General features: G+C 55.7%; 1 protein-coding gene across 1 annotated transcript in view; it reads right to left on the bottom strand.

Moving 5' to 3' along the window:
- MYH9 (myosin heavy chain 9) overlaps positions 1–27896 on the bottom strand; it is an 88839-nt gene that overhangs the window by 33752 nt on the left and 27191 nt on the right. The window contains exons 2-9 of the mRNA XM_045083927.1: positions 25376–25727; positions 20872–21028; positions 7486–7513; positions 6595–6688; positions 2493–2585; positions 2023–2086; positions 1396–1494; positions 891–1034 (exon numbers count right to left, since the gene is read on the bottom strand). Coding sequence (XP_044939862.1) covers positions 891–1034; positions 1396–1494; positions 2023–2086; positions 2493–2585; positions 6595–6688; positions 7486–7513; positions 20872–21028; positions 25376–25708 — 1012 coding nt within the window. The 5' untranslated portion in view covers positions 25709–25727. The remainder of the gene's footprint in view (positions 1–890; positions 1035–1395; positions 1495–2022; positions 2087–2492; positions 2586–6594; positions 6689–7485; positions 7514–20871; positions 21029–25375; positions 25728–27896) is intronic.

The following is a 27896-nucleotide window of genomic DNA, read 5'->3' as shown; positions in this document are numbered from 1 at the left end:
GGACAAGCCACGAGGTGGGCCCCACCACACTGGAGAGACAGACCTTGGCTTTGGCAGCCCTAATGCTTAGACCCAAGCTCTGTTAAAATTCCCAAAACTGGGGTGCCTGGGTGGCTCAGTTGGTTAGGTGGCTGCCTTCAGCTCAGGTCATGATCCCAGGGTCCTAGAGTCGAGCCCCACATTGGGCTCCCTGCTCAGCGGGGAGCCTGCTTCTCCCTCTCCCTCCGCCTGCTGGTCTCCCTACTTGTGCTCTCTCTGTGTCAAATAAACAAAAACTCTTAAAAACAAAACAAAACAAAACCTCCCCAAACTTCTAAATCTGGACCAAGAACATGCCTCTGGCCTCAGGGCCCACTGCCTAGTTTTATAAATGAAGTTCTATCAGACAAGACCATGCCCACCATTTACATACTGTCTGTGGCTGAGCCAAGGTGGCTCCAACCCTCATGCCAGAGAACAGGGTGTACTCTCCCTCTCCCCCAATCTTTCGAAAATAAAGCCACAGGCCTCTTTATCCTCCTCCTGAGGAAACAGGAAGGCACAAGCATGTCCCACCCCTCGCCAATGCAAAGATCCCAGCCCTGGCCCCTTCCCATACCCCACAACACAAAGCAAGAATGGAGACAACCCCAGCCCTGAGCAGCTGAGCGCCTGGCCCTATTCCCCTGGGCACAAATGCCTGTGGGGCTGCTGGGAGCAAACAACCCTAATACTCAAGCCTGAGGTACCATTTTCCCACAATCTCAAGACCTTCCTCCCGGCCTCTACAGGACTTCCTCAGACTCCGAGCCAATGGGAAGCTCTCCCCAGGCCTCCCAACGCCTCCAAGGGTGTGTGATGAGCAGCCCCCCGCCTCCCCTCCTTCAGCCACAGGAGGCCCAGTTCTGTACCCATTTGTTCCTCTTCGGGGATGCCCATAATCCTCATGGCCTCCATGGTCTCCTGGAACATGTCCTTGTCCTGCTGCCCGGGGATGGTGACGTGCCCATTGGACAGGAAGCGGTATTTGTTGTACGGCTCCAACAGGAGGTCGGCTGAGAGGGATGGAGGGCAAATGCAGGTCGGGGAGGTGCCGTATCCAGTGCTCTAGGCTGCACTGTGACTGCCAAAGTGTGGGACAATGGGAAGCAGCCCTCAAGGCCTGAGACGGCCCAGAACTGCAGAGTAGCCAGGAATGTTCTCCCCTTAGCATGTGAGACTGCCCTCCACAGAGCCTCGGAAAGCGCCGGGGCCCGGTGACTCACAGAGCCAGACTCAACTGCCCTGGCGTTTCTCTGGCATGGTCAGAACAGAAGGCCAAGGCCTTGCGAGGTGATGTTTCCATTCCCCACCTGGAAGGTGCAGCCTGACAGGGGCCGGCAGCCCACAGGCCAGGCCGCTGGGCCCACTACTCACTCTTGAGATGCTCTCCAGCCCCGGACAGGAGGTAGTAGAAGATGTGGAAGGTCCGCTCCTCCTTGGCTTGGCGGATGGCACGCGACTTCTCCAAGAGATCTTTGCAAACATTAAGGAACTGTGCATGCAGCAGAGAAGGCACTTTCCCTATCCTGGCCAAAAGCAACTGAACCTGAGCAGGTGGCAAATGGCAAAATAAAACCAACTACCTGGCTCTCTCCTTTGAGGGGTACGGCCTGTTGAGCAGCAGATCTCACACTCACAGCCCTGTCTTTGAGGAGCCCCCTCTCACACAGGGATGGAGAACAGGACACTGTCGCCAGCAAGGCTGGAATGCCCATGCCAGGGAGAAATCGAGTACCACCTGCTCAGACTCCACCCCTCCAGGAACCACACTGGACGGTCTTTGTCATCCCATTCTTTTCAAGACTCAACTTTGTCTGGCTACTAAAGAACCACCCAAGTTCAGGGTCCGGGGTTCAATGAGCTGCTCACAGCACTCCTCCCAACACTATAGGTGAGGCGCCCCAAAAGGCCCATAATAAGGGGGAGCTGCCGAAGCAGCTGCTGTCCACCAGCGACTCGTCTCCTCCCGCCCGGACCCCGGCTGCAATTAACCAAGGATACAAGTCTCAATGTTGGCTCCAACGATATAGCCATTGACATCAAAGTTGATGCGAATGAATTTGCCCTAAGGAAGGCAGAGGAAGTGATCAGAGGCCCCCCACCTACAGCCTAAGGGACAAAAGCAAGAGACTGCCCACTTGGGAGGCCAGGGGCCCTGTGCCCACACTGCCTGAGTACTCCGGACTCAGAGGGCCAGGACTCCGTCGAGAGGCGCCCACGCCCCTTCACTGAGGCAGACGAGTGTCCCCCACTCCTTGAGCCGGCCCCAGCTTCTAACGGGCTGTGGGCTACAGGGACAACTGGTGGGACCAGCAGGTAATCCCCTACTCTCCCCCACTGGCCTTCTGCCACCGGGCTGAAGAAGCCACGTATGCAGAGCTACACCAACTGGAGGGCAACAGGCCACAAGGTGACATGCACCGAGCTCTGGATGGGAGCCCAGGCCCCGCAAGCTGGACACCACTACTCACAAATCGTGAGGAGTTGTCATTCTTCACCGTCTTGGCATTCCCGAAGGCCTCCAGGATGGGGTTGGCTTGCAGCAGCTGCCGCTCCAACTCGCCCTAGAAGGGAACCCGGAGGGGCAGTGAAGGTCGCGCAGCAGCTTGGGCTGCCAAACCTGCTCCGCCAGGCAGCGGAGGACAGCGGCAGAGCCATGTCGACACGCCCATGGTGCCAGGAACGGAAGCTTCCAGACGGGCTCTGGCCACGCCAGCCTTGGCCTGGCCCGTGTCACTCGGGAGCAACCTTCCCACCAGGCCTTTGGAAACCTTCAATGGTTCGGACTTACTTCCCAGGACCGCCCAACCTATGTCCCTAGAAAGGGAAGGTGGGTGGCTCTCCCCGCTGTCAAGAGCCTGGGACAACAGCCCAGACCAACTGTGGAGGACACCTTGGGAAGCAGCACTGAGAACCAAGGAGAGGCGCCATTTCTCAGGGACAGAGTCCCCACCCTCTAGGTACAAGGGCTTCTCTCTGCCCTCCGTGTCTCTAAGCCCCACCTGAGACCCAACAACATTTTTTTTCCTTTTCACAGGACAAGGAGATACGAACTCATTTCATCTGTGTCCTAACACACACTGCATTTTCCTCGCTGGACCCTGTCCCGCCAACCCCAAGCCAGCAGCCGGCATGTCAGGTGTCTGAGCTGGGGGTCAACAAGGCCCACGCTGGGTCCCAAACTGCTTATCAAGAACACTGATGAACTCTACCTGTGGTCTCATGGGACGCAGCGGATGACAAAACATCCCCTTAGGCCTTCTTAACCTTGGGTCCTCCTGAGTCTCAGGTTAGGCAAAACCGGGTGGCCCCATTTCACAAAAGAGAAAACGCAGGTCAAGGGAGCAGACATGATTTACCCGAGGTCACCCAGCACTCAATCCGCAAAGCAGGTACTGACTCGCACCTATCCGTCACCGCCACATCTCCCGCCCCGCCGCAGCCCTGCATGGAACCCTGTTGGGTTCCATCAATTCTGGAAGCGGCCATCACCTTCTGAGCAGACCAGGTAATAACTGACACTGGCCGAGAAGAATTCGGCTCTCATTCACCTTACTACCTGGGCTCTCTCTAGGGGGAAAGAACATCACACGGGGCCAGGCCGGCTTTTGTATCTATTAGCGAGGCTGGACTCAAGCCAGGATTTTCCGGGAACGGCTGCCTGTGAGTGATGAAAGGGAAAACTGGTAGTAGCAGGAGCTCCCAGGAGAGTCGTGAGGTTCGGGCACACCTGCTGCAGAGAAGGCGCGTCTGCAGAACCCGGAGCCAGCGCTGGAAGCCCACCAGAGGCGGGAAGGGGCCCGAGGAGGCCCTCTTCCTCCAACAGCCATCCTTGGCTGGGGCTCCCCCCAAGGGCTCGGGAGCCTTCTGTTTTCACGCCACAGAGATGAGTAAAGGAAGGTCAGCAGAGCCACATAGAGGGGCAGGGGTCGAAGCCACTGGACACACCATTCGTGTGTGCTTGGCACCAGCAATCCCAGGACGTGCCCCCAACCCCAACGCCCCAAATGGGCTGGGAGGGGCCTGCGAAGCCAGGTTTGGATGAGCACTGCTCCCCCACCCACTAGAACGTTCCTCTCAAAGCACAGGCTAGGCTGCCAAGCTGGCTGAGCCACTCCCATTCCTGTTTCCGTGGATGGATGGGAGCGTGGTCCCCACCAGAGCTCGCCGCCGCCAGCCCCGACTTGGAAGCAAAGCTGAGGTCTCTGTTTTGGGACCGCACGCTGTTGCTGTGGAACATGGGCCGCCGGGCCAAGTAGGGAACAGCCGCTCTGGAGGCCAGAGCCAGGCTCCATGCACACAACGGGGAGGGCTAACGTCTGGGCTCTTCTTTACTGACCCACACCTGGGCACAGAAAAGACCTCTATTTTTCAGCAGTATTTGCATACAATGACAGGAGGAGGTCCTGCTGGTAGTCTATACTGCTCTAAGATTTGGAATCACCCATATGGATTCTGAAGGGCTTCACTGGGTGGTGTTTCTGCCAGGGCTTCCAACTAGTGTATAAAAAACAGAGGGAGAAAGAGGAGGAGGGGCCAAAGGTCACTGCTCAGGCTATGGAGGTCTAACTGGAAAGTCCCTTCCCCAAGCTGCACCTTACCAGCCTGGGTGAAGTCTGGGACATTCCAGGGGGCAGTCCTGGGACAAGTGACCGAGTCACTGCAAGGGACAGCTCTGGCCCACTGTATGCTGTGACAGGCTCCAGAACACAAGAGCCATAAACCAAGTTCAAGCATCTCATGCCCCAGCTGCGTATGGAAAATCACTGTACGGCTTTGAGCAAGGCAATCAACCCAACTGTCTGTGGCTTTTACAACGGAGGGCCTGAGCAATAATCGGAAGCCAGAGGCAACCCATTCAGTCTCTCCAGCCAGGGACAGAGTGCCCGTCACGCACTACGACCTGAGACATAGGATGTGACAAGCTATCACTTATCACCCCACCCCCAGCACGTGTCGTCTCTGAGCAGAGTGCCCCGGCCCTGCAGCTTAGGCACATGGGTCTCTGTTCTTGCTCTGTCTCCCATCCTCCAGGGTAGGGACTCCAAGGTCACCCTCCAGAGACCCAGGCTCATACTACGCATTCAACAAATAGCTGGAAGCTGGATTTTACTGTAAATTCAGAGACGGGAAACCACAGCTAGAGGACTCCCAACCTCACAGTTCTGTGTTTAAGAATGGAAAATGGGGGTTGGAGAGAAGGAGCGAGAAAAACTTTATTAGTTTCTAAATATAACTCCTGAGGCCCCACAGAAAAAGATTCAGAATGTCTTGAGAAGTCTGGCACATGAAAAGTTACTTTTGGTGCGATTCCAGAAGACTGTACTCATTAGGACATTTCTGCAGGACACACCCCAGGTCTGCATGCAAAGGGACACACACCACTACTTACTGACACACGCTGCACACAACTCCCCAGTAATGGGGAGCCACGGACACGGCGCAGGTCCCCCCGATGGCTTGAGGGGACACCTTGGGCACTTAGATTGCACAAGGAAGCTTAAGAGTGTGTGCTTGAGAGAGAGAGAGAGAGAGAGCACCACACGGGCATGCTGAAGACGGGATCACCCCCAACCCGGGGAAGCTCCAATGTGGGGGGCCTTCCAGGCGTGGCTCCTGACCGGCACAGGGGCGGCAGTGGGGGGCCAGCCATCCCCATCTGGTCCGGACGCCAAAGGCGCGGGGCTCTGGGGGAGCGGATGCCCATTCCACTGCGCCTCAGTCAGGGCTCGGCACGGAGCCTCACGGCTGCCGTGCTCACGGGAGAGCTCGGGGCCCAGCCACCGTTTGTGAGAAGAGCTTCGGAGACGCAGCCCCGTACCCCCGCTCTGCAGGAGCAGACATTTGAGAGTGCACAAGAGGTCACCGTGTGTCACACCCCGCCCCTTCTCCCGAGACAGTCAGTGAGCCGAGCCTAAGAGAACAGGTCTAGCTGCAGAAAGTGACAATGGTGTGGAGTGAAAAGCTGCTCAGAAAAAAAAAAAAAATACATAATCCAAGGGCACACGATGGGCAGAACACGCATTCCCGGTGCAGAACGTGCAGTAAACGTGCAAGGCTCACCTAGCGAGGACACTGCTGAGTTCGACCAAAATCCATCAAGAGGAAGGGGGAAAAAAAGGGAAGTGAGATGACTTGCCGGTTGCCCTTCCTCTCTTCCCTGGGGGACTGTCCACCCAGAGGCATCTCAACAGCGGGGAAAAGCGGCGGGGACTCAAAAGCAGGCCTGCCCGAGAGGCTGCAGGTCTCCATCAACTTGAGAACCAAATTTTGGCATCTCTCTTCCGACCTCAGGGGCGGAGGCCCAACAGCCATTAGCTGCCGACACGAGGAGCATTGGCTTTGCAAAACCCTGTGGTCTCCCGTTTCCACAGCAACTCGGAAAGTTAGGAGGCTGGGGGAGAAGCGGACTGGCTACCACCGGGCCCACTCCTGGGATGGCCAAGCTGCAGCCGCCACGAGAGTGGGTCCGGCCTCTGCTCCGATCCCCGAAATGCTCCAAACCACGGATCACTAAAGGCTCTTCCTTGGGAAGATCAGGTGCTTCCGTGGGAGGAGACGGCCCGCACTCACCTGGTCCTTCTTGCTCTTGTGTGAGGAGGCCACGTGAGCCAGATACTGAATGACCTTCTTGGTGTTCTCTGTCTTGCCGGCTCCAGACTCACCCCTGCCAAGAGAAGCAAGAAAGTTCTCAGGGGAGAAATGGCCAAATCCCTGAAGTCCATCCCATTCCCAACGCACCCTCCACCGCCCCCAACTCAGTTGGGTGTCAATGAGGGACCCAACCCTAGTGGCAGAAAACGGGAAGATGCAGGTAAGTGCTAAGCTCCAGAATCCTCACTCTGGCTGCTTCCCATGGCTCTCTGGAGGCCGGAGAGCAAGCAGGACATTCGTACACACTGCCTGCCCTGGTCACTTGGCAGCCTTTGTGTCCAAAAGTCTCCAGCATCAGTTTTAGGCAGCTGTTGACTCAGAGGTCAAAGGCACTTATGCATGTCCCTTCGAAACCACTTGGAGGAATGTTCTGTACCATCAAGTCCCCCAGCAGGCAACGGGGTTTATTTATCTCCTTGTTAAGTTCAGAGGACCCAGGCGAGCAGTCCCGGTGCCTACAGCAGAGCAGGTTGAGAAAGCCACCCTTCCAAGCCAAAAGGAACGAGCTCTGGAGGGGCCAATCCGTTCCCAACCCTGCTTTGTTGAGGACTCGTGTCCCTCTCTGTTACGAACCTCCCCACACTCTACACAGGCTTCTCTGAAGAGGGCGAGTCAGTCTTTGGCCTAAAATAAAGCTTCCCCGGGCCATGGGGTTGCCAGCAGCTAACCTACTCCCTTAGGGCCCATCCCTTGGGGAAGGGTGGGGCTGGACTAGGAATATTCTCTGCCAGCCCGGGTTTCGGGAGGAGACCTCCGAGCCAGAAGACACTGGGGTGACACGAGCCCCACTCCCCAGACAGAAACACTTACGTGCACAGAATGGACTGGTCCTCTCGGTCTGAAACAAAGGAAACATCCAGGTTAACTTCTGCTCGAGGCAGAAGCCTCCCCATCGGGCTTCTGAAAAGCTGCCCGTTTCACAGGAGCAGAAACCCCGGCCTGCTGCCCTCGCGGGGGCCCCGCACACACCAGCCGCCCACACCGACCCAGGGCCTTGCTGGACAAGGGACAGGCACAGGTGCCCGGAGCTCAGACTGCCCACCCTGGTGGCCTGCCCCGCCCCTGGGAGACCACCTTGGGGAAAGCTCCCCAAGAGTCTGCAGGGGCTGAGGGGAACCTGCCCTGATGCTCGGAACACGGGGTGCGGGCTGACAGAGAGAAGGCCCGTGCGGGTGCGGGAAACACCGTCCGTCCCTGTGTAAACAAGGGACGCTGGCTCAGTGGCTGGTGAGGGCTGAGCAGACAGGGCTGGCCTTGCCGCAGGACAGCCCCGGGGTCCCGCACTGCCGCCGCCACCACCGCGACGTGTGTAGGCCCGGGTTCCTGGAGCCCCAGGACCCCTGTGGCGGGGAGAGGCCCCGTGTGGCATCTGGTAGGTGGGGGGTGCTCCATGCCGCCCGTCTGGGGAGGAACAGAAGCCTGTCAGCGCCACAGCCTCTGACCAGTCTCCGTGACAACTTGGGTCTCGAGGCCTGGCTGTCAGGAACCTTCGGCAACAGTCTCCAGCTGTGACCCTGTCGGCAAGGACCGACACAAACAACGCAGTCCCCTCGCGCTGGAAGAATGGCAGCATCCACGCTTCGGAAAGCTAAGGCTGACGGAGATGCCCGCGGATGTGTGAGCGGACCTGGGTGAACGCGGGAGGCCCGCTTTCAAGCAGTAACTGCGAAGACAAACTCACTTTCACCCTCTTCACCCTGCCCCGTGTAATACCCACAACTCCCTGAGGTCAAACCAGCCAAACCCAGGACCAGGCTACTTACTAACATCTGAGCTGCAGGGAGGCGCTTCCTCCCCGCCACCCCAAAGACTTTATTTGTCAGAGAGGGAGAGAGAGAGAGAGAGAGAGAACGCGAGCAAGAACAAGCACGGTAAACGGCAGGCCGAGATGGAGAAGCAGGCTCCCCGCTGAGCAAGGACCTGCATGCAGGACTCGATCCCAGGACCCAAGCCGAAGGCAGACGCCCACCTGACCGAGCCACCCAGGAGTCCCATGGTGAGGTTATTTCAATCCCAACTCTGGGTATCCTTATCCATAAAATAAATATGCTACTGGTTCCCTGGCAGGATTAGCTCAGAAACCAGAAATAACAGATGAAGTGGGCCTGGCAAGTCAAGAGAATGAATTCCACAAATGGCTGCTATTTAGTTGTCTATTGTAAAGTCACCATGCTGGGTGGTGGTGGGACTGCCAGGGCAGTGGGATACTAGTCAAGGACTAACAGAGGAGTACTAGCTGAGGACTACCAGTCGAGCATTAATATGGGACTACCAATAATGGAGCAGCACTAGGCAAAGAGTAATAGAGAACTACTAGTCGAGCAGTAATAGAGTACTAGTCAATCAGCAGTAGAGGACTACTAGCTAATGGAGTTCTAGCTGAGGAGTAACAGAGGAGTACTAAGCAAGGAATAATAAAAGACTACTAGTCAAGCAGTAACAGGAGTACTAGTCGAGCAGTAATAGAGGAGTACTAGGCAAGGAGTAGAGGACTACCAGTGGGAGAGTAACAGAGGACTACTAGCTGAGGAGTAACAGAAGAGTACTAGCTGAGGAATAATGGAGGAGTACTAGCTGAGGAGTAATAGAAGACTACTAGTCAAGCAGTAACAGAGGACTACTAGAATAGGAGTAACAGAGCCCTACTAGTCGAGCGGTAACAGAAGAGTACTAGCGGAGGAGTAGCGGAGGAGGATCAGCCCGTTTTCCGCGGCGGCACCGCACAGAACGCTGGTGATCTGAAGGACATGCTCACTGGCTGCCGCCGGCCGGCCAGGGCCCCGCAGCATGGGGCAACGGGGAGGGACTCATGGCTTCCTGTGCGCAGGGCCTCGAGAGAGGATTTACTGTTCAACACCGACAGACACCCCTCATCTAGGTCATCTGCCCCTTCACCGGGAGGGCCTCCAACGTGCCCCTCTCTGCGAGCTCGCAGGGCAGGGCATTTGCCACCATCTCTCTTCCCCTGACTCCGGGTCACTCTGGAGGGAAAGAGGACATCCGGACAAAAAGAGGCAAAAGCAAGCCTCACACTCCGCATGAGCGTAGCTGCCCCCGCCCTCCTCAGCAGCCCTCCCTCTAGCCCCCAAAGAACTCAACTGGGGGCGGGGGGACAGCTGTGCAAGGGAACTCAGCCAGGCACCTCCGTGCACACACCCCACACCCGGGGCACCACCGCGGACCTGCTCAGAGCAGGCCCCGGTCAGCAACCCCGCTGCCCACTGGCCTCTCAACCTTCCCACAAAGCAATATCCTTCAAGACCCTGCGCGGGGGCGGGAGGAACCCCCACTGACTCTCCTCAGACAGATGGCACCGGGAGGCGCTGGGGGTACAGGGCTGGGGAAGACAGGGCCGTTTCCATCGCTTGCCCCCCACAGTCAGTGTGGCGACCAGCAAGGTCTGAAGCGAGCAGGGCTGTGATCCCCGGCCCCCCCCCCCCCCCCCGCCCCTCCTCCTGGGCCGGCCCCAGCTGCGGGCACGTTTAGTCACCGCTCCACAAGCGGGCAAGAATGTACCTGCGCGTGCTGGCAAGCCTAAGGCAGCAGCAGCCGACGCTACCATAAAAGGAAACATTCCCATCCCTTCCAGAAGGAACCGTTTTCCCAGGGCTGTCCAGGCCCCGTCCCTGGGATGGCTGGAATTCCTCTAATTGTGTGAGGAGGAGTCAGATGCTGGATTGCTGAACAACAGGAAGCAGCAGAGCCCACAAACACACACACACACACACACAGGGGGGCACGCGTGCACAGGCGCACGTGTGCAGACACATGCACACAGACGGACAAGCTGCGTGGGACACACGTGGCCATGCAGAGATACACGTACATGCATGGACACAGATGCACACAAGTACATGTACACAGATGTGAGCATGCACACGCATGCACAGACACACGTCTCTGGGCACGCACACAGTCGCACATACAGCTGTGTGCGTGAGTACACACACAGAGGCCTGCACACACTTCCATTTCCAATCCTAGCCCCAAACTCTATGCAACCTCCATCCGCTCCATCCAGTCCTTCCTCTCCTGACCTTTCACCTCCAATCCCTGAAGCACCAGGGTCAGCACAGACTCCAAGGGAACACGCCCATACTTGCATTTTACACCAGAATACTCTTCTGGGCAAATATTTCTGCAGAGGAAAACCGATGGAGGCCCCTCTCATTTCCTCAGCTCTTGACCACCTGGTACCCCAATTCTACCTGCCTGCAGTGAAGAACACCGTGACCCCGTAAGTCTGGAAAGGTCTTCCCAATTCTTACAGTGGGTCTGGGCCTGTTACCCTGTGGCTCACAGTAACCCAAGGCAGCAGACAAGGCAGGCACTGTCCCTGGTTCGCGTGTGTGTCTTCTCCCAGCACTTCTGGATTTGTCCCTGAGCTCAGAAGCATCTGTTCTAGGTACTGGGATGGTTAAAATTCTCAGCAACCAGTAAGGTTTCTGCCTGACTCAGTTTACTCTGCCACACCCCCACTGCATTCCAGCAGGGACCCTCCCTCAGCCTTCCTCACACAGTCACCTTGCTGCACACACAGACACGCCAGAGTTCAGCCCGCTCTGTTCTGACTGAAGTCCTTATTTGGGCCTATAAGGACTGAAAGCTTATTTGAAAAGCCCCTTCCTTCCAGCACACCAGGAGAGAGCCAGCTAAACAGGAACCCCATGGTCCAGAACCATGGGAGTGCACCCAGCAGAGACAATCCAGTTCTGGGAAACAGGCTCCTTGCAGGGATGAAGGCATCAGCCTGACTGCAGTCCCTGAGTCCCCGCCTTCCCCGTCCCTAACTTGGTGGGAGTTGGGTAGAGAGAGGCCTATGAATCTCTTTATCATGGTTTTTCACTGGAAGCAGCAGCCTTCCCTCAGATAACAGAAGACAAATACCAGAGCTGCCTGGGTGGTGGAGACAGGGCTCGTCAGAGCACACTTCAGATGACCACTGTCCAGGGGTTTGGAGCGGTGACAGAAGGAAGGGGCCAGGGTTCTGATTTCCGCTCTGTACTCCCCTTGGAGATGACTGGCCCCATGACCTCTCAGAATCAGAGGCCAGGGCCTCACCAGCAGAGCTGCTCCAAGGACTGAAAGACATCAGGGCCTGAAGCACATGGTACAGCACAGGCCCCTGAAAACACTGTCCTTAACAACCCCAGGCCCTTTGCACCTCCAGAGTTCTCCACTGTGCACCCTTCACAGAACAACAAAAAGGTTTTAAGTTACATCTTCAGTGATGAGGCCATCCCCTCTTCTGTTTTTATTTTAAACCCCAAATGCCCCAAGACTTTCAGAACTGATACACACATCCAATGCAGACACGTGACTCCAGCCAGCTCCGGAAGGCCAGCTCAGGTATGAGGAGGGGAAACCCGACCCCAGGTATCTCACCCCAGGTAGAGACTTACGCTAAGGGCTTTATTTATCGCTCACTTCCTCAGCAAGAGGAGCTGCCAATTCTTGTCCATAAAAGGCCACAAGGCTTGCAGGGTGGTGACATCAGCCCCGACAGGAAGTACAGAAGGAAGAGACTGGGCCTGGTCCACCACCAGCCGCTGCTAGGACTGACTCATCAAATGCTCACTGAGATAAGGCCTCCTGGGGTTCCTGAGAGGCTGCTCTTGGGGTCACACCTGGAATAGCACCCTGCCCCCAGGACCCCTCTCTTCAGGTCAACCATGCCTTTTGAGCAATGGACATGGGCCAAGAAAAAAGCAAAGCCAATGGCAGGTTCAGGTTGGATGACTCACCCATGTGGGGTGACCCATGACACACAGGCCTCAACCTTCCACCACCCTGGGGTCACTCACTGTGTGAACCCTGCTCCCCGTCGCCTCGCACAGGAAGCATCGGGCTGCCCAGGGCCCATTCCTAGACTCCGGGGGTTAGTTCTCTTCAGACCCCCACAAGTGTCAGGGTCTTGTGGGCCAAAATGCAAAAGCCTTTCACCAAGTTTGAAATGTGGAGAGACCTGTGAGTTCAAGCTCAGAATCTGGAGCTGGGAAGGCCCCGGGCCACCAGCAGGCCTGCTCTGGTGCTGTGGAGAAGGAGCCGGCCACTCTCTCAGGAAGTGTTCTGGGGGCCCTGCAAACTCATGCAGGGCTTTCCCCAAGGCCAGCCCCCTTCACGAGCGTGGGTTACAGGTGCTTGGGAGGCAAGTCGAGGGGTGAGAAAGCAGGTGGACTGAAGCCCCGTGTCAGCACAGGCTCAGGGCCCCCAGTGTCCCGGGGCCTCAGGCAGCCCGCCCGCCGGGCCACCCAACCCGCCAGTGGCTCCCAAGCACACTGTGTGGTTGCTGGCTCTGTTCTTTCTGTGGCACAAAGCTAGCCCCAGACCAGGGAGGTGCCAGATCAGCAGCCTCCCCAACCAGCAAGCAGCCAGCCTTGACCCTGTGTCTCCTCCCACAACCCCCCCAACAGGTGAGGCCGTGTCTGAACCCCGCTGAGGAGGCCCACGGCTCTCACTGCAGGAGGCCGAGAACGGGCGCCTCCCCCATCAGGCACCCTCGATAATTAGAAGCCCCAGGGATGGCACTTAACTCTCATTATGGCAAAGGGCAGGCGAGGCCCCAAACCGGCCCTCTCTAGGCTAAAATGCATGCCGCCGCTCACACAGGTGAGCTCCCAGGGCACAGGCAGACCCTCCAGAAACCACTGCGGGCTACTCAGACACCTCGTCCTTGGGCGGGGCTGGTCCTTGGGTGGGGCTGCTGCAGACAGCTCTGACAGGCTGGTCAGGGTGGAGGGAAATTCAAAAGTCACGAGTGAGTGCTGACAGCCCACAGTAAATGCCGCCAGGACACTGGGAGGTCAGCCTGCCTTGCTCTTAAACAGGAATGCAGGAAAATCCCTGCCAGGAGATGAACAGCAATGGCACCAGGAGATGCTTCCTCAAGAAGCCACTGGCTCCAGTCGCCTGGAGAAGGGGCCACCCAACACAGCAAAAAGCATGTTGGTAACTGTTAGGCCAGGCTTTGCTCCTGGGACACGATCTCTGCCCTTGGCTTTCAGCTTAGACCTTGGCCCTACTGTATTTGCCCACCAGCTCAGGGCAGAGAACAGATCTTCATCAAGTCACAAAGCCTGGCTGGAAAGACACCTTGGACCCTGGTCAGCACGGGCTGTCAGCCAACAGAACACCAAGGATCCTCTGAGTTTACTGCAAAGGTGGACTCTGGGCCAACAAGCCTTGGTCAAGACCGAAGGAATTTTACAGAAGCCACTTAGAGAATCCTGCCTTTCACACCTGCAGACTTCAGCTCTCTTCTCTTTAGTTTTAGAACATCAGTCTTGTTCTCATCTGACAGCTTAATTCCAGCAATCAGCCGGGAGAAGGAAAGCAACCCTTTTCTCTTGAGTACACCAACGTTCAGTCCTGACCTCCTGGCACAAGGCTCTGTTGGGAGTCTCGGAGCCAGAACGCAAGAGAACAGGAAAAACGGCTGGTGAGCGGCGTCCACAGGCAGCGGGGAACACGCCCAGGGAGGGTACACGCCCAGGGAGGGTACATGCCCAGGGAGGGTACACGCACAGCTCGTTGCTGCCGTTACAGACTCTGCAGGTGACTTTTGGTTGGTTGGGGTTGGGGGGGCCTCAGAGGGGAGGCGCACAGAGACACAGAGCCATGTTTTCAACCACCCTCAAAATTTCAGGGCTCCAGGAGGGCACTTTATTCTTGTCCGCCACTTTAGGTGGCTCGGAGCAGAGCACAGCAGGCCTACTGGGTTGAATTAAACACCGAACAGAAAAGTAAGCCTAAATAAAGCTGAATCCTTGAAAAGGATCCATGAGCCACTGATTCTTCTTCTAGAAAGATTTTACCGACATGAGACCAACAGACGGGAATACGTTATAATTAAGCAGCCTCATTCTGAGGACAGGGCTTTCCTTGGGGGGCCCCCAAGCAAGCAGCTTCCCGGGATTGGCTCCACTGGGCCCGGGGCTGTGGGTCATAGTGCAACCCCCATCCCAGGTCCCGACCACATGGACAGAGGACCCCTTCAGTGGCGCCAGAAGGCCACCTCCCGAGGGCACGACGTTTTCCTGAAGCCCCACCAAAGCCAGGTCAGCCCCTGGATTCCTGCGGCCCATGGGCCATGGACGAGATGGGACAAGTTGGAGACCGCATCTGCCCACACACGCCCCAGTGCTATGCGGCTGCTGCAGGGAGGCAGATGACAAGCCATTTCCTGTGCGTGCTGCCACCGGGAGCCCCAAGTGTCCCAGGCTACTCCAGGAGGAGAGGAAGGAGCCGCCTGCAGGAAGCACTGGTTATCACCTGCATCCAGCAGACTGGAGCGCGCCGGGAAGAAGGCTGACCTGGGAGGGCAGGGCAGGGTTTGGTCAGGAAGCTGCATTTCCAGACTCGTAGGGCACCTTCCAGACCGCCCTTATTCACTACAGGCCAGCACCGTGCACGAGCCTCGCTCCACCCCTGCAATGACCCTCTGAGTAGGATTCACTATGCCAGGAGGCCAGCAAGGAAAGGAAGGCTCGGGGACAGTGGCCCCAGTCAGGGGGGACGCGACAGAGCCAGGCACCCACCCAAATCCAGGGCGAACCCAGCACACTCTTCTCCGCACAGCTCTGGCTCACAAGACCAGTCATTCCTAAGACCAAGGCTCACAGAGGCCCAGCAAACTGGCGCCAGTGACCTACCGTCGAGGCGCCGCATCACCGTGTCACCAGTCAAAGCCCTGCATGCTCACCCCACAGCCCCCAACCCAGCTCTCCCCCCCAACCCTTGAGCTCCCTTCCCTGCCCCTCAGGAGCTCTCCAGGGGGCACGATCTTGCCGGATGGGCCTTGGGGCCCAGCTAAGGACCTCCCTGCCAGCGGTAGGGCCTCTGCAGCCTGAGCCTCCAGGCCACGCGTTCCTGCTCCGGGGAGTTACCCTGTCTGCGGCTTCCTCGGCCGCCTGGCCCGTGAGTATGTTCACAGTCATGCTTCACTGCACCCTCGAAGCCCTTCCCCGGGGCCTCACCCATACGGCGCTTTTTAACTCAGAAAGGCCTTGGAAAGCAGCTCCACAGGAGCAAGGGGCAGGGAGAACGCGAAGAGGGAATGAGAGCTGCCAGCCAGCCATCCTCCAAATAGCAGCCCAAGAGCGAGGAGCAACAGTGCCCCTGGGGGACTGGCAGGGCCACCAGGAGACCCTGGCTTCTGGGTCCGACTCTGCAGTCACTAGACAAGTCAGGGACATTTATTTCTGGGCCTATCCCTCCGCCCATGAATAAGAAGGATCACATTCAGATGCAAAGGCAGCATTAGAATTCTACTCCTTGTCGGCCCACGATGGTCAGTCCATCACCAACAGACCTCAGAGGCGTACCAGACCCAAGCAACTGCCTGGTGACCAGCCGCTGCCTGTGCAGCCTCCCCTGAGAGTCAGGGCCTGCACAGAGCAAAGGGTTAAATGGTTCTCAGATTAGCAGAGGCCTGGAAGGAAGGCAGACCCTGCCACTACTCCCCCCAGAAGTCCTGGGAGCTCATTAAAATACCATGAAGTCACCCCAAGTGACCCAAACCTGTCATTCTACCTCATCAACAGAGGGGAGGTTTTCTGCTTTCGCTGGAGAGAGGACTGTGCTCAAGCCGGGTCCTTTAATGGGTTGGTTCTCCTCTAAGAACACGCATACACCCTTACCCCTAGAGGGAGACCCCGGAAAGCCAGGCCCCAGAAGAAGCCAGGAATGCCATTCCCAACCTGGTCACCCCTTCTATAGCCCACGCGGGGCTCCTGCTCGGGGACATGCCCCACTTGTCCTCTGCCTGGCGGGCAACAGCCAGTTCCCACTTCTTCACACTGCGGCCAGCTTGACATGCATTTACTGAATCCCTGAGGCAGGAAGACGCATTAATGGCCGGGACAACAGATTAACCAAACAGAAAGGCCTGGGTTGGAGGGTGAACCAACCAAGTCACGACAACTCTAATTAAACCCAAGATCGAGACTAAGGACAAACAGAACTGCCGGGCACGTCTAGGCTGCCCAGAACCACCCACTGATACATACCTGCCGGCCCTTCCACAGGATCCAACCTCAGCAGGACCTTCCCGGCCACGCCAGGCCTCAGCGGCCACGCCTTCCCCCCAAACTCCCGAGACACCGGACACCTGCTGCGGCCGAGCGGGCACCAGGTGTGGGTAGCAGCTGGTCTCGTTACGTAGCTGCAGTCCCAGGTATCTGGGTACAAACACATCTCATCCCTCCACCCGGTCTGCCAGAGCCTCCGGTGCCAGAATCATGTACTAGACCTCTTGGTGTTCTGGCACCTTCTACCTCCTAGTTCCACAGAATAATCCAGGGCACCAAACGCTGCCATGCCCCATCCCGTGCCCATGGCAGACAGCACTCGTCTCTCCCAACATTCCTTGGCATCATGAGTCTCGGATCCTCGGCCACCCAGGCCAGAGGCACTACTGATCCAGGGAGTCGACACGCCATGAAACTAATCTGCGGGGCTCAGTCCAGTGGGTCTCAAGTAGGGGCAGTCCCCACCTCTGGGGGAACATCTGGTAGTAACGTCTGGGGACATTTCCGGTTGTCACCACGGAAATGGAGGGAGCAGCTGGCAACTGGAGGCTGGAGGCCAGGTTGCTGCTGAGCATCCTATGAGGACTAGGACAAGCCCCCTCCCCCGAGAGGATTCTCTGGCCTCAAAGTCAATCGCTGCCAAGTGTGAGAAACCCTGGTGTGGTCTGACAATCAGGTAGCGTGACCATATAATCTATCATCCAAACTGGCTGCTTCTGAAAGTGGAAACGAACACTAGTAATGCTAACTGACAACGGGCACGCATCAGGACTCACAGACAAACCAAATGAAAATCTCCTAAATCCTTCATTTAGGAGATGAAAGAAGGGGAGGTCCCAGCAACAGGCCAAGAGCTCATTTCATAAAAGTCCCCAAAGACACCAACTACCCTATTTGGCTAGTATGTCATAAGCCACAGGCGGTGCAGGGAGGAAACTTTTTCCTAGTTCCTGTTGAGTTTAAAAAGCAGAAAAGGACCAGGCTGGTCAGAAAGTGGCAGAGAGCAACCCCATTTTCCCGCAGAGTCAGTGCTAAGGAGCTCATCCCTACTCCCCACAGACACCAAGGCACCACAGCACCATCCACACCTGACATAGGGCGAGAACCACAGCTCCTCTCTGGAACTTTCTTTACTGGTGAACCTTCTTACCGTGACTAGCAACTTCTGTTAATTAACTTCCTCTCTGCTCCAAGAACAAAAAACCTGTTGTTAAATGCTGCGCAGGTCAGCTGCGTATGAGAAGGGACTGGGAAATGTTCTCAGTCGGTCCCCGTGGGGCTCAGGCTGCAGCAATCCAGCATTATGTGGAGGGCAGGGAAAGCCTCGTGGACTGAGAGCTAGAAATTACAGGGACCCCGCATTTGCACAGAACATTCCAAGGTAGCAGCAACACCTCTGGCTTCCTGGGCCCACAACAGATTTCCATCCCAATCTCCAAAAGATGGAAAAATCTGCCTACTTGCTCTCATAATTTGGGGAGATCCCTACTTCCTGTCAAGGCCATTTGGTTCCAGCTGAGACTTCCTGGTCAACACAAAGGAAAGCTCCAGCCCTCTGCTGACCCCTCTCTTTTTTTCCAACGACTTCCCCAACCTACTGCTCTGGCTTTTGCCTCTCAAAGTTTTCTGTTGTTGGATAAAAATGGGACAAATCTCTTTAGGAAGGAGACGTGCAGGCTGTCGGAAGACTGGAAGTCCAGTTCCAAGGGCTCCAACTGCTGGTGCCGCGCTCTATGTCATGAGGTTGTTCTCACCCCAGAGAACTTGTGGCTTACTGAAAGTGAAAGAAGCCCGCGTGCTAAAAAACAGTTCAAATCCAGGATCCAAGGGTGGAACTGCCCTAATTCAGCAGCACAGAGCTCAGGAAGACTCCGGGGTGAACTTGCACCAGGCCAATTAAGACAGCTAGGAGAAAACTGACTCATAGCCTCTAGAGACACAGACTCAGGCTCTTCTGGAATCTCACAGAAGTTCTCCCACCAGACTGCTTTAGTTAGCACTCTGAAACAGACATCCTACTTTAAAACTAAAGGGCTGGCTTCCTCCAGAAATTTTCATAGACATAAACAGAAGCCAAAGGCTAGGCCAAAATTGTACGTCCTGAATAACTCATCAAGTCTGGCAACGAAATGCCTTCCCGCCAACGCTGTGGGCACGATATGGGACAGCCGCGCTCATCGCCCCTTCAAACCACTACACGGGGGATAAAGTTTGCTAATGCAGCAAGGTTCTTGACCACCACTGCCCAGGTTCGCTGCAAAGTTTAAAGAAAGAAGCCACACATGAGTATGAAGATTCAAGAAACCACTATCTATATGTGGTTGTGAGCATACAGCCCTGCCTGGGAGTTGGACCTGACTGGGAATTACATGAAATGCTACCACATGCCAAGCACCTGGCGGAGCTTGAGAATCTAAAGGCAACATGGGCCCCGTCCATGTCTAGGAGAGAAAAACAAATTTGTGAACACCTAAGCCAAATAAAGTGTCACCAAATCTAGCCCAGACATCTTCCCTGGAGGGCAGGCATGCTTCAGCTTTGTCTTTAACAGAGATTAGGGACCTGCCAGGCATCACAAGCAGCTGGCACGGGCAAGGCAGCTGGACACAGAAAGGCCAGGGACAGAAATGTAAGCAGGTCTGTGTGGCGGCCAAGTCAGGGGTAGGCGGGAAGCCAATTACAAGGGGGACCTGTGTGCTGCTGGTGGGTTCAGGGGTTATCTCTGGGGTCATGAGGAGACTTTTCGAGATGTTTTTAAGATTTCAAAATTGGAGCGGGGGGGGGGGGGCTGGTGATCAGCTTTACATTCTAGGAAGATGACCCTCTGCTCAAAGTAGAGAGAGGGCTCTACTGAGAGTGAAGGTTAGGAGATCACAGAGACAGTGCAGGCGACAAGCTGTGGAGGCCCTAACTGAGGACAGGGCCACCGGCTAAGAGAGGAGCAAGGAGATCAGAAATATGAAAAGAGATAAAATCTACAGACGGTGCTGATGGACTTGTAAAAAGGAGGGAGAATGAGAACGGACAGTGGAGGGCGAGCCAGGCTCTGAGCTCCAGTGGCTGGGTGGCTGGAGAAATGGCAGCCAGGGCCAAAGGGCTGTCAATCTGGCGACAGGCCCAGTTCTCAGCCGGAATGTGCCGGTCAAACCACTCCAGTGGATGGGTCTGTCATCCAGAGGAACACTGGAGCCAGCAGAGAGACCTTGAGAGGCACCGATGAGCGGGGGCAGGGGAGAGGCAGGAGAGAACCAGGCAGAGGGGTAGGCAGAGATCTAGAGAACCAGAGAGAGGGTCACACAGGAAGGAAGGGCTTTCAAAAGGAGTGGTCAAGATTGTCCAACGCTGGGGATAGGTTAGGCAAGATAAGAACACGTGAGTACCACGGATTTAGCAACACAGAAGGGAGGGTAACCTCTGTCAGACAGTCTGGAGAAGGGCAGGGAGGCCTGTGGAGCAGACACTTCCTCTACAAACCTCCACTGTGATGAGGGCGCAAAGACAAACCACAGGGGGTACAGAATCCGGGAGAGACTTAGTGTCTGTTTCTTTCTCTCTCTTTTTTTTTTTAAAGATTTTATTTATTTATTTGACAGACAGAGATCACAAGTAGGTGGAGAGGCAGAGAGAGAGAGAGGAGGAAGCAGGCTCCCTGCTGAGCAGACAGCCCGATGCGGGGCTCGATCCCAGGATCCAGGATCATGACCTGAGCTAAGGCAGAGACTTTAATCCACGGAGCCACCCAGGCATCCCTAGTGTCTGTTTCTTAAAGATGGGAAAAACCCAAGTACGTTTCCAGACTATGAGGGAGGAGCAAGAAAAGAGATGTGAGAAGCGAGGAATAGGAGTATGTGGCATAAGAAGGGGCCTGAAGTAAGAGGACTAGCACAGACAGTCTACAAGAATGAGAAATTGTGATAATTAGGAAGTGGGTTGTTGTTGTTGTTGTTTTTAAACCTTCTAGAACATTCTCTCAACATTTAAACATGTCCTTTGATAGCCATTTGCCTTGGCTCTCTCACAGTGACTCAGAGACTGCCAAGATGCACTGTGCCACCAAAGGGCCATCAATGCTGATCAAGTCCCTAGATCACCGTGCACTGAATGTGACTGAGGCCCTGCAAAGGTGTCCGCAAGGCCAGGGAAGGCAGGGGAAGGCCGAGGCACTCACCTTGCATCATACTCCTATAGGCGGTGTCTGTGATGGCATAGATGTGGGGGGGCATTTCATGCCTCTTCTTGCCCTTATACATTTCCACGATCTCTTCAGAGTAGATGGGCAGGTTCTTATAAGGATTGATGACCACACAGAACAGGCCTGAATAAGTCTAAAGAAAAGAGCAGCGGACAGAAATGGGTTAGGAAGTCTGGACTCTCGGCAGTATGCAAACTTCATGGCAAAGAGTCTGCCACCAAGGACCTAGAGTTGGGCTGACGCAAAACACCCCCCGCCCCCGACTCCCCTGCAGGTGGAGGGCCGCCAGCCCCGACTCTGCTCCTTCAGCGAGGGTCCTCCCTCGACTGTATGACCAGCTTTGCATGCCAACAAGCAGGTGCCTCGGGCAAGATCCACGGCAGGACACAGATGACAGAAGTCCAGTTACAAAACTCAGACCCAAGGACAGTAAGAGATGTGACTATCATCGTGAGAGGCACGGAGAGAAAAGGATTTGGTTGCAGCATGCAAACTGTGCAGAACCACAAAGTAGTCTACCTTGAAAGACTCTTGCAGAGATATTCAAGCCTCAATAGAGATCTAGACAGATCTGTCTTCAGTGTCTTAAAGTAAATTCATATTAATTTGTGACTACTCTTTTTTTCTAATAACCTTTCCCTTCCCAGATCTTTCTCCTCAGCTCCCCCCCCCCAAAAAGAGAGAGAGAGAGACTCCTAACAAGCTGGGCAGGACTCCGGAGACCACCCAGGTGACAGGTGTTCAGGTGGGAGGTACAGCTGTGTTTAAAGTCTCGAGAGCAACCCAAGCACCCTCTTCTGAGGACAACGTGCCGCAAGCCCAGAAGCAGCCGTGCAGGGCCGTGATTCACACACACCTGCAGCCCGGACTGTTTAATGACAGCTGAAGGTCCTAAGGCAGCTAAAGGTAGGGTTGGGAGAGGCCCTAGGTCTCCCGCCACCCCTAATCCAGAGCATCCCGGTCAGGGGCCAGTCCTCTGAACTCTTGTCTTTTTGTTTTCATCATCACATTACCTCACTGCCCATGGTGGCACCCCTCAATCCAACAGCAGCCAGCACCCTAAGGGGAGTTGCGCTCTGTGCTGGCCCCACCCCCAGCCCTGCCACAGCAGAAGACGGAGCTAGTGGCTGAACCTAAAGGTGGGCTCCACTAGAACCCGGGGACCAATCGGGAGCACAAAGCCCCTTCCCAGCCGTGGCCAAGGGCTACAGCACTTGGACTTCCCAAGCAGAAGTTAAGAGATTAAAAGCAGAACTCAGAGGGACCCAGTAACCTCCAGCGGACTGCCTGCGGAAGAGCAGCCAAGTTTGGAAATGACCAAGTGTGTCTGGCTGCCTCTTTTGTAGGGAGGCGGGGACTCAGGGCCCTCGATTTTCTTTCTTCCTGGGATAATCAGTCAGTCATTTGTTTTCCCTCCAACTCCTCTTTCACAAGGGACCAGAAAGCTCCAAGCAAAGAGGTCTGCACATGGTGTTGGCCACCTGCGGCGCGGGTATCACAGGGACATGAGAGAAAGGCGGGAGACTTCTGGTTTTCCCTCCGTGGGACTGTCGGGCGGGGATGAAGTGGAAGGCCAGGGAGCAGTGAGGTCATCCCAGGAGCTCAGAAACAATTGAGCTCTGTTCCTGGGGTTTGAGAAAACCCACACTCTAGGAAATCAGCCTGATGAAAGCCAGGGACACACTGCCACACTTTTAGGGCGTGCCCCAGAGCCAGATGTGTGCCAACAGCTAGCCGTGACAACAGAAGGGGACTGGGGGCTCCTGGGACAAGGCTTTTGGACAGCTGGGTGGGCAGATGGTCCTGTGGATGCCTCTCTCGGCAGAGCTTCAGAGTTCTCTGGACTAATCCCATCAAACCAGCAGGGTGTGAGCCCCGCAGCTCAGGTGGGAGGAAGCAGCCTGCTGGCAGAGGGAGGCTCAGGGACCAGCGGACACAGAGTGAGTGGCTCTGCCCCTCCATGGCCACGCCAGGGAGCCGCTCCATTCACGGGCCACAGAGGCTCTTTGTGCCCAGCCGCCCCCTAACCCAGGGCCTCACCCCCCGGGAAACAGACAGAGCAGCTGTGGCTCAAGATTAGCCACGCCGCCCACACCACCAGGCAAACACACTGCACAAAGGCTCCCGGGTCGCAATTTGGAACGTCGTGCGCAGAGAGGTGGACTGTGAATGAGGCGGCAGCCCTTGCCCAGCGGCTTTGATCCCCCTGCCGCTCTGCACCTGCTGGGGTCCCCAGTAGGGCAACTGCAGAGACCATCGACTTCCCTTCTGGGAAAGATGTTTAGGAAGGAGGCTGGGCTGAGGCAGGAGGAACTGCACATGGGAGGTGACAGAAACAGGAATGAACGTTTCCAAAGAGTTCTGCCTGCCTCCACAGTGAAACCCACGCTTTCAGAGCAAAGATGAAGCCACTAACACTGAACGCATTTCAGTAACGTTTCCCTTTGTGGGACAGGAGACGGTCTGCAGCCAGTTGACATAGGCCAGCATAGGACGCCCAGTGGGTGCCACACTCAGAAAATCCCTAGTAACTACACGAGCTGAACAGGAACACCAGGGAACGCCAGGCAGAGGACCAGCTACCTTCACTGAGAAAAGCATGGCCGTGGAGCCCTGCCCTGCCATGAAGCAGGTGTGGGCTGGCACATACAACAGGCTTCTCACCAGGGAGGAAGAGAGGCTCCTTGTGGCCAGGCCGCGTGGCCGGGGAAAGATCTGAACCAGGTCCTGGAGGCTCCGCCTCCCATGCCCTATACCAGAGCCCATGCCAGCCCCGGGGCACAGCAGAGTGGGTACAATAAGCTATGGAGCCTCCTCAGGGGGCGTCCCACTCCCAGGCAATCAGCCTTGGCTCCCAGCTGCCCCAACAGACAAGTAATGCTTCCTTCCAGGCTCCTTGTTTTTCTGCATGTCACCAAATGCTGAATTTCAGTGATCAAGATCCCTAGAAACAGAGGCTTTTAATTTTGTCCATACAGTGCTCTCACCAAGAAAGAGAGACCTGGGCTGAGAGTCCAGAAACCCAAGTCCCAGTCGAAGGCTGTATGACCCTGCGCTGGGCTCTGCCCCTCTCTGGGCCTCAGCTCTCCTCACCTGCCGTATCAGCAAGCCGGACTAGGCTGGTCCACAAGGAGGACTCTTGCAGGAAGCCCTCTCTGTGTACGGCCTCACTGTGTACGGTCCGGACTGATCAGGCTCATCCCCAAAGGGAGGTCACCGATGGCAGAAAACAAGAACCTCGTGATCCTGCGCCAATTTAGCAACCAGCAAGGGAACGCAGTGCTGGCACGCAGTCTGGCCCGGTGAACAGCTCTGGGCAATCCAGGATGGCCCGCGGCCCCACAGAGGACTCTGGCACATCGCAGGGGACTCAGGGATACCGGTCCAGTATGGTGGAGAAGGGCCCAATGGACATGTGTGCTGACGTCAGCCTGAGGTTGTATAGAAAATAAAATGGCTGACTCTTTGGGGGCCCCTCAGCGTCCCTGGGCCAGGATGAGCCCAGCCCGTCCTTTTATTACATGTGTGATCATGGGCCAGCCCCAGGGTCCAAGGCTTGGCCCTCCCACTGAGAGGGCTGTAAGGCTCTCAAGATGTTTTCTTCCTCCCATTCAAACAAATCTTGAGAACCATTGTATTCAGACCAAGAAGGCCAAGGTGAATATATAACAGCATCTTTAAACAAAGAGCTATTTTAGGAATAACAAGAGCCAGATATTTCTTTCCTACCTGAGACCGAAACTAGACTAAATACCCTGGAGCTGAAGAGAAGAAATAAGAAATCAGAAAGAACTCTGTGACCCTAGGACCCTAAGACTGTGGAGCCTGTTACACAGGAGATGGAAAAACGTCCCTCTCCGGACATTTCCTAAAACAGGGATGAGCAGTCTTTCTGCGCAGGTGGCCCCAATGCCCAGGGGACAGAGAAAGGGCTGCTCCCTCTCCTTGGCACGCTCTGGGCCCTTCTGGGCCACTAAGCCTGGCACAGCACCAGAATGGATGGTTCAAGCCTCGCTCTCCACGTTCATCTCTGCTCAAAGCATCCTGCCCGGGGAAGCAAGGCATACCAACAGGCCTCTAACAAGAACAAGAGGACAGAGTCTAAAAAAGAGATGGGGCCATGGGGAGGAGGAAGGGGACCAGGTGGTACAGGACGAACGAGGTGGGAAACCAGGACGTGGCATTCCCTTGCTTTAGAAAGAACCAGCCTTCCAATCTCCACCAAGACTAGGACCCAGGCCCGTGGGAGGGCGCACACCGTGATATTCACCCTCCGTGCAGATCTGAAACAGGCTTCCTGGTGTGTTTTGGCTATGCAGAGAAAAACCAGAACATTCCGTGAGGACACTCCCATGCCTAGTTTGAGGATGTTACCCCTGCTTTCTTCGAGCCCCTCCTCTCCCGAAGCAAGAGCACCCAAGCAGGTGAGGGGGATGGGACAGAGCCAGGCCCCCCACCTCCGGCCCCGGACCCCACTTACATAGATGAGCCCCGAGTAGTAGCGCTCCTTGAGGTTGTGCAACACAGAGGCTTCGTTGAGGCACGTGAGCTCTGCCATGTCCTCCACCTTGGAGAACTTGGGCGGGTTCATCTTCTGGATGTCATCCTTGTTCACCTTGACCTTTTTCCCATTCTCCACCAGCTCCACGATGGCCTCCTCCCCCACCTCCTCCTTGAGGCTGGCGGGCTCGAAGCCGCTCTTGTCGGAAGGCACCCATACCAGCTTCTTGGCAGCCCAGTCAGCCTGGGCCAGCGGGTTATTAATGAAGTTTTTGTCCACGTAGAGATACTTATCAGCGGCTTGCTGCGCCATGGCGACTCACAGCCAGGACCTGCGGGAGAATCAAAGGGGAGAAGTTAGATACCACGACCTCAGCCACACAAGGCCTGCTGACCCCGTCTGATCTCTGCAAACAGGGCAACGCTGGAGTAGACAGAGCAAAACTTCTAAAACCCGGTGGCAGGGCTGCCAGTGTCTTCCCGCTCTTCATTTTTGGGAAGAAGATGTACACGACTGATACAAAAGACAACAAGTTGTCATCACATATTTTGTTAAGAAGTTCACAGGAAGGTAGATTCTAAGACCCATCCACAATCAAACTGATCTACAAAACTACCGTGACACCGAATGATGAGTCAGACGTAACCACAGTCACTCTGCTACATGAGCTGAGACAGTTAAGACACTACACAATTTAAGAGGACTTCCAACAAAAGCTAGTTTCTAATTACCTACCCGCCCCCCCCACCGCCCCAAAAGGCAAAGAAAAACAACCATGCACAGCGGAAGTTGCCAGTTTAAAAAACTTTTTATTTCACGGAGTCAACCAAGAGGGGAAAAAGAAATAAAACACCAACACACTAGTATGTTGCCAAGAGATGCTAATTCCATCTCGGTTAACACAGGCCAAAGAAATAAGGCAAGAAGAAAAGAAGTCAGGCTCCAGGAAATGTCAGAACAGTTAGGAGCGCTTCCCTTCTGGACCACTAATGTGAAAGGCAGCCTGCAAACCCATGTCCAGAACGGAAGCACCATGCGTCTCCTTTTTTCAAAACTCATTTGCAAAATAAAGAGGATTAAATAATCCCTTAAACCTGTGTGGTTCAATGGTTTATGAAATGGTTGCACACGCACTTCGTTATCTCAAAAGATTCTCATGGGGTGCCCGGGTGGCTCGGTAAGTTAAGCAGCTGCCTTTGGCTCAGGCCACAATCCCAGGGTCCTAGTATGAAGCCGCGGGTGGTGCTCCCTGCCTTCTTCCCCTCCTCCCTTCTCCTCCTCCCTCTCCTCCCTGCTCACGCCCTCTCTTGCTACCTCTCTCTCTCTCAAATATAGAAATGGAATCTTAAAAAAGACCCTCATCATAACTCTGTGTGGTCAGTAAGAACTATGCTACACATCCCATGTTACTGACAAGGAAACAGGAACTCCCTGGAGGTTCAAGGGCTTGTGCAGAGTCACCCAGGGGGTACTCGGGACTCCTAGTCCCATGGCCTTCACACAGGATAGCCACAGTGCTTATTCCTGCACAAAGGCAGAGGCTGGGACCCACCGGGAGGACAGCTGGTTTAGGTAAACAGATCACAGGACTTCGAAACCATGGTCTGAGACAAAGCCAGCCCACAGCCCCCTGAGAAGCAGCCCAGAAGCAACACAGGAAGGCCTCTCTTTTCTGAGGTCAAGGCCTCCATCTCCAGGCCTGGGAGGCCAGGAGGACCCCAGATCCAAATCCAGAGTCACACGGGCTTTCACACATCTAGACTCCAACAGGGACTTGGATGCTAAGGAGGCTGAAGGTTTGGGAGGGACAGAACAAAAGAAGCCTGGGCTGCCCAGGCCTATCTTATCTGGGCTCATTAAATGCTTTCCAGATCAAGACTAAGGGGCTCCCCTGGACACGTTCCAGGAAAGGGGTTGTTTTCCAGGAAATCTGCTCACTCGCCTCCCCACCCCCCACAGGAGGGAAGGCAAGTCCATGGAACAGAGCCTGGCAGCCTCCCCAGCAACCTCAGCTGGTGGCTTTGTTTATAGTCCCAGCCAAGCAAACCCTAGCAGCCCCTCTTGGGGGACCAGGGGCATTTATCCACCTGCAAAGACTACCCCCCGCCCCCGGCCCTGAGAGAAAACAGCAGTCCGAACACAGCAGTCCGAGAGGCAGGAAGGGACGGCCTGGCCTCACCTTCTGTTTGTAGGGACTGGGATCTCCGAATGCCCACCAGGCATTCAAGCAAATGGAAGGCTTCTCTCTGCCAGAGGACACCCCAGCCACCCTCTCCCTCTCTGCCATCCAACTGACCACTATCTAGCCAGGCAGCCTCCTCAGTCCTAGGACCCAGGCTCCCGAAACCAGTCGCCCCATCCCCATGCCACTGCTCTGCTTGAGGACTTGGAAGGATCACAAGAGCAGACGGCTTCACAGGCTACTGTTCTAAACCTTTCTGCAAACTTCAAACCCAAAACGGATAAGACAATCTCCCATCAACATGCCGCAAGGGATTCA

The sequence above is a fragment of the Mustela putorius genome, unplaced genomic scaffold (assembly GCF_011764305.1).
Source record: "Mustela putorius furo isolate JIRA1106 unplaced genomic scaffold, ASM1176430v1.1 tig00000738_pilon_pilon_pilon, whole genome shotgun sequence".
Lineage (NCBI taxonomy): Eukaryota > Metazoa > Chordata > Mammalia > Carnivora > Mustelidae > Mustela > Mustela putorius.
The sequence above is the reverse complement of the archived record's forward strand: the minus strand, read 5'-3'. Positions and strand labels throughout refer to the sequence as shown.